Source organism: Peromyscus eremicus, chromosome 3, assembly GCF_949786415.1.
Source record: "Peromyscus eremicus chromosome 3, PerEre_H2_v1, whole genome shotgun sequence".
NCBI classification, from domain to species: Eukaryota; Metazoa; Chordata; class Mammalia; order Rodentia; family Cricetidae; genus Peromyscus; species Peromyscus eremicus.
Window position 1 is genome coordinate 100,290,402 of NC_081418.1, and position 8,100 is coordinate 100,298,501.

At 48.3% G+C, this 8,100-nt stretch overlaps 1 protein-coding gene across 1 annotated transcript in view; it reads left to right on the forward strand.

Moving 5' to 3' along the window:
* Rpn1 (ribophorin I) overlaps positions 1-4,183 on the forward strand; it is a 26,075-nt gene extending 21,892 nt beyond the window's left edge. Inside the window, exons 9-10 of the mRNA XM_059258161.1 lie at positions 1,770-2,015; positions 3,598-4,183. Coding sequence (XP_059114144.1) covers positions 1,770-2,015; positions 3,598-3,780 — 429 coding nt within the window. The 3' untranslated portion in view covers positions 3,781-4,183. The remainder of the gene's footprint in view (positions 1-1,769; positions 2,016-3,597) is intronic.
* The last annotated feature ends 3,917 nt before the right edge of the window (positions 4,184-8,100 follow it).

The following is an 8,100-nucleotide window of genomic DNA, read 5'->3' on the forward strand; positions in this document are numbered from 1 at the left end:
TGAGTCGTGTAAACACACAGAGTGGCTTCAAAACCGCCACACTCAGACCATATGCTCTGACACAGTCCCGAGGTTATGTAATTCTGTATACATATGGAGAGCGTGCTGTTACAGTACTGTGTCCCAGGGGCACTTGGGTTAGTTCTCTTTTTCTGTGTTTTTATTTGAAATCTTAAGTTTGCTTATTTGTGTTTGTATTTCAGTTTAATTTCTTTTCCATCATTGCTAAGTTGGGGGAGCAGGGGAAGCCAGGTTCTCACTATGTAGCTCTAGTTGGTTTAGACTTGCTGCCGTGTTGACCCGGCCAGCCTCAAACTCAGAGATCCACTTCCTTCAGCTTTCCAGGACTGCTGTGATTAAAGGTGTGTGCCTTACATCAAGACATTGCTAATACTAATTTTAGTTATGAATTAATATGTTTGAAATTCAGAATTCTAAAATGGCAATTCTGCCTTGTCCTCCCTTCTTGCCTTATTGGAAATTAATTTCATCAGTCCCTGGTAGCCTGTTTTTGTGGTTTTAAAAAAATTAGGCAGATAATTTTTTTTTTAAATTCTTCTCTCATATAATATATCCCCCACACCCCACACCCCATACCCCCCCATAACCACTTCACCTCCCTTTCCCTTCAGAAAAGAGCATGCCTTCCAGGGATATATCCAAACATGGCATAATAAGATAAAATAAGACTAGGCACAAACTCTCATATCAAGGCTGGGCAAGGCAACCCAGTAGGAAGAAAAGGGTCCCAAGACCAGGTGAAAGAGTCAGAGACACCGTCACTCCCACTGTTAGGAGTCCCACAAGAGACCAAGCTAACAACCATAACATATATGCAGAGGACCCGGCTCAGACCCATGTAGGCTCCGTGATTGCCACTTCAGTCTCTGTGAGCCCATATAAGCCCTGCTTAGTTGATTCTGTGGGCCATGTTTTCCTGGTGTCCTTGACCCCTCTGCCTCCTACATTTCTTCCTTCCCCGCTTCCTCAGGGTTTCCCGGAACTCCAAGGGGAGGGACCCGATTGCCATCTCTAATTTGGGCTCGCTCTCAACCTAGTGTTTGGCTGTGGGTCTAGGCAGATACTTTTTATTATCTCTTCTTACTCTAAAGATAGAGACTGAATATATTTTTTTTGTACTTAGCATTTTCTATTTGTCAGGTATACCTGGAATTCCCCTCTGTCAGTTCACAGAGCAGTCCCCATTATTACTTTCACATCTGCAGATGTGACACTGAATGATCAGTCCTTTACTAGGTCTACATCTACCCCATGCTAAAGTTGTAAGGATTTACTATATAAAAGTAACTGTCACCAGACCTAAGCCAGCCTCTGAGTTGTCAGCAGCCCTTGCCAGTGGGCACACAGTGAGAGGAACTAGAGAGGGCGGGCCTCTAAGGGATGGTAAATGACAGAAAGAGTTCACGTTCTTTCCTGAAGTTCTGAAAACCTTTGAAGGGTGAGATGTGATAGTTTCCCCAAAGTCTTCCATGACTAGAGATGAGCTCTTGCTGTGCCAGTTTCATGGCACATCTTACCATTACTGTCCTGATCACGACTATGTACCTGTGGAACTGTAAAGTGGTGTTGCTTTGTCTTGATGTCTCCTCCAGTCTTCCTGTAGAGCCTGGTCCTCTGAGTGTCAGAAGGGTTTGACTCCCGGCTTCCTAAGGTGACCTCTGTTGGCTGGTGGTAGTAGGCATCCTATGACAGATAGGTCGGAGTGAGCACCAACCTATGTTGACAGACATGGTCTCTCTACCTGCCAGGATCCAGCTGCAGAAGCCAGGATGAAAGTGGCCTGTATCACAGAGCAGGTCTTAACCCTGGTCAACAAGAGATTAGGCCTCTACCGTCACTTTGATGAGACCATCAATAGGTACAAGCAGTCCCGGGATGCCTCTACTCTCAATAGTGGAAAGAAGAGCCTGGAGACAGAGCACAAAGCTGTGACCAGTGAGATTGCTGTGCTGCAGTCCAGGCTGAAGACAGAAGGCTCTGACCTGTGTGACAGAGTAAGTATTAGTGTTGTGAGTCACTTGTCTGTGGCCCTCCACTTCAGGGACTGTTCCCGCTTGTCAGAAGAGCACCCATCCTACTCCTTGGGGTAAGCTAGGCTCTAGGTGGCTCTCTCATACTCACATGTGCAGGACCTAGACTCTTCAAGTGGTGCCAGTACTTGTGGTGGGACACGAAACTGTGGTATCTGTAGGCTGGCTTTGGAGAAGTTCTGCAGCTTCTCCAGCTCTGTGTCCATGTGGTTGGCAGTAAGGGCAGTATTCCCCTCTCCAGATGCCATCTTCAGCTCCAGATGGCCATGCCTGTAACCCCAGCACTCTGGAAATGCATATGTAAGTGTAGGGGCATGTATTTCCAGATGAAGTCCTGCTAGGCTCCATAATGAGAGTCCTGGCCAGAGGTGAGACTCAAAAAAGGTGTCGGGGAGGGGGAGGTGCGGAGGCACTCAAACATAAATCCCAGGCTCTGATCCAGACTATCTAAACTTGGGCACATTACCTAATTTTTGTGTTGAGCGTCCTTATAGATAGTGGGAAGCCAGTAGTCTTTCACAATACCTGAAAGGTGGTTCGTGTCAGTCATGTGCTGTGGGAACCAGCTATTACTGTCTGTAAAGGAAGTATTACCTGCTTTAAAAAGTGCCCTCAGAGTTCTTAGGCTCCTCTTAGCTCCTCCACCTCCACCTGGATCTCTTACTAACCCTTCAGTTCCTTTGCAGCACCGCTGTGAAGCAGTTCTTCATGTGCTTACCTGCGTTTTGTGTGTCAGCTAGTTGAAGGCAGGACACCTTATCTGTCCTTACTGCTTCTGGAGCCTGGCACACAGGTGACAGTGGATATGGTCCGGCTGTCACCTTCCACATCACCTGTTGGTCTTTGTCCTAACTAATCTCTGGTCCCAGTAGAGAGAGGGGACACTCATGGAGCCTGTGTGCTAGTCATGATGTTGGGGTGTAGGCAGAGTTTTTCATCAAGACTGTGATCAGCTCTGTTCCACCAGCAGCTTCCCAAATAACCACTTAGAGACTTAATATTAATTATAAATGCTCAGCTGATAGCTCAGGCTTATTGCTAACTAGCTCTTACAACTTAAATTAACCCATATCCACATTCTGCCATGTGGTGTTACCTCTCTTTCGTCTTGCATCTCCGTGTCTGGTGACTCCTTTGACTCTGTCCTTCTTCTTCCCAGTGTCCTTAGTCTGGTTCTCTCACCTAACCTTATCCTGACCAGCTGTTGGCCAGTCAGCTTCTTTATTAAACCAGTCACAGCAACATATATTCCCATGGTGTAGAGGAATATTCCACACTGGGGTCCTGTGGTTTTCACTCTCAGTTATTAGGGTGGAAAGCACCTTGCTTGTCAGAGCTGAAGAGAACATAGACTGTAGGTGATGAAGCTGCTGTTTGGAGCCAGGCTTGTTTTCTTGTGTGCCAGCCCTCTGCCATTGGCACTGCTCTATGCTGAATTTTTAACTTCCTGTGGAGCTCTGGATCTGTAGGCCTGGGAGCCAATGCGGCTTGTTGAGTGGGGTGAGAGGGCACTTCTCAAACCCTTCCCTGATCTTGTCTCTGCCAGGTGAGTGAAATGCAAAAGCTGGATGCACAGGTCAAGGAACTGGTACTGAAATCGGCAATGGAGGCCGAGAGGCTGGTGGCTGGCAAGCTCAAGAAGGATACGTACATCGAGAATGAAAAGCTCAGCTCAGGAAAACGTCAGGAGCTGGTCACCAAGATCGATCACATCCTGGACGCTCTGTAGCTCTTGTCTTCGGGGTAGGCCTAGGTTGCCTACACTTCCAGATGCAGTGCATAGGGAGAGGGAGGAGGTTGTGATTAGTAAAAGGCCTCCAGAAAGAAAAGCCAAGGCCCACCCACAGTGGTCTAAGAAGCTTGTCCCTTATTTCTGAATGGTTCTCTTTTTTAAAAAAACAAAACAAGCAAAAACCTAAACAAAAATCTTATATAAAAACAAATATGGTTGTATTTTGAACAAAGGCATTTTCAGTAGTTGATTTGATTTGTTCTGATGCCTGAGGTATTTTTTCCACCTAAGTCCTGTTTTAAACTTTTCTAACTCCTAATGTTTGGTTCTTTTGTGAGTGTATGCATGTTTTTTTTTAAAAGTGTGTATGACCAAATGAAAATAAAGGAGGGACTATGAACTTTTGCTTTTACTGTACTGAAATCTTTAATGTAATTCTGAAGTTTGGGGATAATTGTTTGTTTGTTTGAGACAGGGTTTCTCTGTATAACAGCTCTGGCTGTCCTGGAGCTCGCTTTGTACCCAGGCTGGCCTCAAACTCACAGAGAGCTGCCTGCTGCTGCCTCTCAAATGCTGGGTTAAAGTGCCACCACGTCTGGCCAGTAGATAATACTTTTGTCGCAGTGAGTTTTCTCAGAGTAATTACAAGGCAAGTGTCAGAACATTGATGTTTTCTAGTACAAGCCAAGAGACCCAGAGTCACAGAGCAGTGGTGAAGTAATCCTTTTGTATTCCTTAAATCTGTGTCACACGTTCTAAGCATTGAAAAAGGGTGATGAGCAGAGCAGAGATGGTTTGTGGGGGGTACCCCACAAATTCATGATCTCAAATTGACCACACTGAGGAAGGGCACAGGCCTGGAGAACACGGGGCTTAGACTGGATGTGTTTAGGAGGGGTTGGTCTAGAGCTGAGGCTTAAGAATGGGGCAGATGACAGGATGGAGTGTTCCAGGCGGTGGCCAGTGTGTGTGAAAGGCCCTGGTGAGGCTGGTGTTGGAGGACCCACAGGGAGTCTGTAAGAGAGCAGATAATGTCTGACGGGGATGCAGAGGTGGAGGTCCGGAACAAGATAGTTTGATAGGTCTGTCATGGCTTTTGGTTTTACCTTAACATCAGGATTGACAGCTGGGAAGCCTGCATGGGACCGCACTAGGCCCTCTGAATGTGAGTGAAAGTTACATGGCTTGATGTGTTTGTGGGCCCCCTGGCAATGGGACCAGGACTTACCTGGGGTACACAAACTGGCTTTTTAGACCCCGTTCCCTATGGTGCAAAGCCTTACTCAGTCTTGATGCAGAAGGGAGGGGCTGGGTCTAGCCCCAGCATAGTATAACACAGGAGGGGATGAGGGTGGGGTGGGGGTAGGTGGGGCGAGTGGGAGAAAAGGAGGGAGGGGGAGCAGGTTGGTATGTAAAAGGAAAGAAAAAAAATTTGAAATAAAAAATTATATATAATATATATATTATACATGTATATTATACATATATATACACACAAAACCAAAAAAAACATCAGGATTGACAGCTCACTGTGGGAGCTGGGCCAGTAGACTTTGGAATGAGAAAGCCAAGAGCATATTGTAGTCATAGATGGGGCAGAGTGGCTTTTGGTGCTTCAGTGGGTGCTGTGAAGTGTCTGCTTGGGTACAGCCCCATCTTCGCCTAGTCCTCCTCCCTCAGCACGCAGGAGTCAGGAAAGCTGTTACCTGACTAAGTCAGGCTCTCGTGTTTCTCACATCGTAATGTTGTAATGTGACCACTGGGCTGGCAGACAGTTTGTTGACAAGCCCACTTTGTGTTAACAGGTGTGCACTCAGTTGTAGGCAGTTACTGGGTGGGTGGCTATGTACTTGTTTTTGTTTTTTCGAGACAGGGTTTCTCTTTGTTGTTTTGGTGCCTGTCCTGGATCTCGCTCTGTAGACCAGGCTGGTTTCGAACTCACAGAGATCCGCCTGGCTCTGCCTCCCAAGTGCTGGCATTAAAGGGGCTGTGTACTTCTTAAGTTGGTGGGTGAGTTGATGTGGTAGTACCATCCACTGAGCACAGAGAACTATGGACCAGTTTGATAAACTGGTGGAGTTTTGCTTCAATATGGCAAGGTGCCTGAGAGCTCTGAATAGGATGCCCACAGGCAGTTTAGGACCTGACAAGGAGAGATGTGGTTTGGCATGACAAATGGTTTGTCCAGCACAGAGCTGGTTAGGGAAATGGGATGGAGGTTGTGGTGGGTGGGAGTGTCTATGAAGAATATAGAATTAGAAGAGACCAGCCCGGTGGTGGTGCACACCTTTAATCCCAGCACTCCGGAGGTAGAGGCAGGTGGATCTCTGAATTTGAGGCCAGCCTGGTCTACAGAGTGAGTTCCAGGACAGCCAGGGTTACACAGAGAGACCCTGCCTTGAAAACAACACACACAAAAGACCTAGGCCTGTGTGGCAGTCTATGTCTGTAGTGCCTGCTGTCTAGAAGTCTGAGGCAGGAGGGTCACTTGATTTGGTTTTTTTGTTTGTTTTTCGAGACAGGGGGTCTCTGTGTAGCTCTGGCTGTCCTGGAACTCACTCTGTAGACCAGGCGGTCCCAGGAGGATCACTTGAGCAAAGAAATTTGAGATCAATTGGAGCAATGTGGTGAGACCATCTCTTTGTTTTCCAATTTACTTAAAGCATTTATTGAATCTACTTTATTTTTAATATCTACAAGGCAACAGTGAGCTCACTTTATTAAAGGATGAACACAGCATACAAAAAAGTATGCTTATATTATAAAAATATGTCCATCTTCTGGTGCTGAGTAGAAGTTATTGAGACAAAATCAAGACAATGAGACCATCTTAACACCAATAAAGAGATTCCCAAGATAGTATTGGGCCTCCTGAGACAGTGGCCACTTGGGTGGACATTTAACAGGGAGGGAAGAGAGACCAGGGAAGGAAGGCAAGTGAAAAGATACAAGATGAGCCAGAGCTGGGACCCAGTGAGCACCGCATCCAGGTCAAGACAGGAGGCCAGCAATGCCTGGGATCTAGGAGTGGGCCAGGACAGCCATTTGCTGTTGAGTTGGGTACAGAGATCTGCTGTGACGCGGAGTGCTGGGTGTGGTGGCTGGTGCAGGACTGTAATCTCAGAATTTGGGAGGTGGGGGATGGTGTTCTGGCCTTTAAGGTCAGCCTGGGCTGCATAATAAGATCCAGCCTCACAACAAAAAAGGGAGAGAACAGGTGTGTGGTGTGTTTAAGATGGGAGGTCAGAAGACCTAAGGGCAGTGAAATCCAGTCCTGCCTCTCTGGCCTTGGACAAGGCTCTCTTTAAGATGGAGCAACCTGCTCATAGGTTGACAGTGGCTTAAGGCACTAGAGCTGTTCTCTTGGGTACTGGTCCTAGGAGGAGCTGGAGCTCGAGCCGGTGTCAAGGTGATGCCGCTCTGGGAACTGCCTGTTGTGCAGGTGCCCAGCGCAGCACCAGGCCCACTGGAGCCCAGGCCTCTGTCTTGTCTTAGTATTTTGGAGCCTTCGGGGAAACAGCAAGCCACGCCAGATCTTGGTTTTTTGAACGTGCGCCAGTCGCCCCCTAGTGGACCCGAGGCGGAAAGGGCCACGTTTGCTCACTGGCATCACTTCAAATGCTAGGGAGAGGAGGGTGCCAAGACTGGAATGAGCAGGCGCAGTTGGTGGCCAGCTTCGAACAACCCGGCGCATGCGTGCACTGCTCCTGATTTAAAGGCCTGGTTCTGTGCGGCCTTGCTCAAAGCCCCCTGGTCAAGGGCTCCAGTATTACTGCATCCGGGGTTTATGTAGCCCTGCTTCAGAAAGCCGAAGGACGTGGGTTTGCAGGTGGCCCAGCAGTGATGTTCCGGAATCCCTGGGCTGGTACAGCAGGTGCAGCTTGTTCTCTGCTGTCTCCATTCTCCTTGCTGCCCTGGAGCCAAGAACCTCAGGCCATCACATCCCCAAGCCTACCTGCACCTTGGTTCCCCCAGTGGCAGGCAAAGCCTCAGTTTCTCTCTTGGAAATCCGAGTGGAATGGAAACCTGGCCCCACATCTCACCAGGTTTGGACCCCTGGGCAATGCACAGCCTCACTTTGGGTCCAGGCATGGCAGGTGGCCCAGAAACCAGACTACCACCTCAGCCCACGTGTTCCAAGGCCACATGGCAGGTGGGCCCAGCCCTGGGTAACCCTGTCTTGGCTCAGAGCACAGCAGAGGTCTGCGGGTTCTGAGCAGCCTCCATTTGTCTTGGAGGCTGACATGGAGAAAACCCCGAAGGCCCAGTCGCCCTCACAGTTTCACCACAAGTATCCTGACCGGGTGTCTGGTGCCG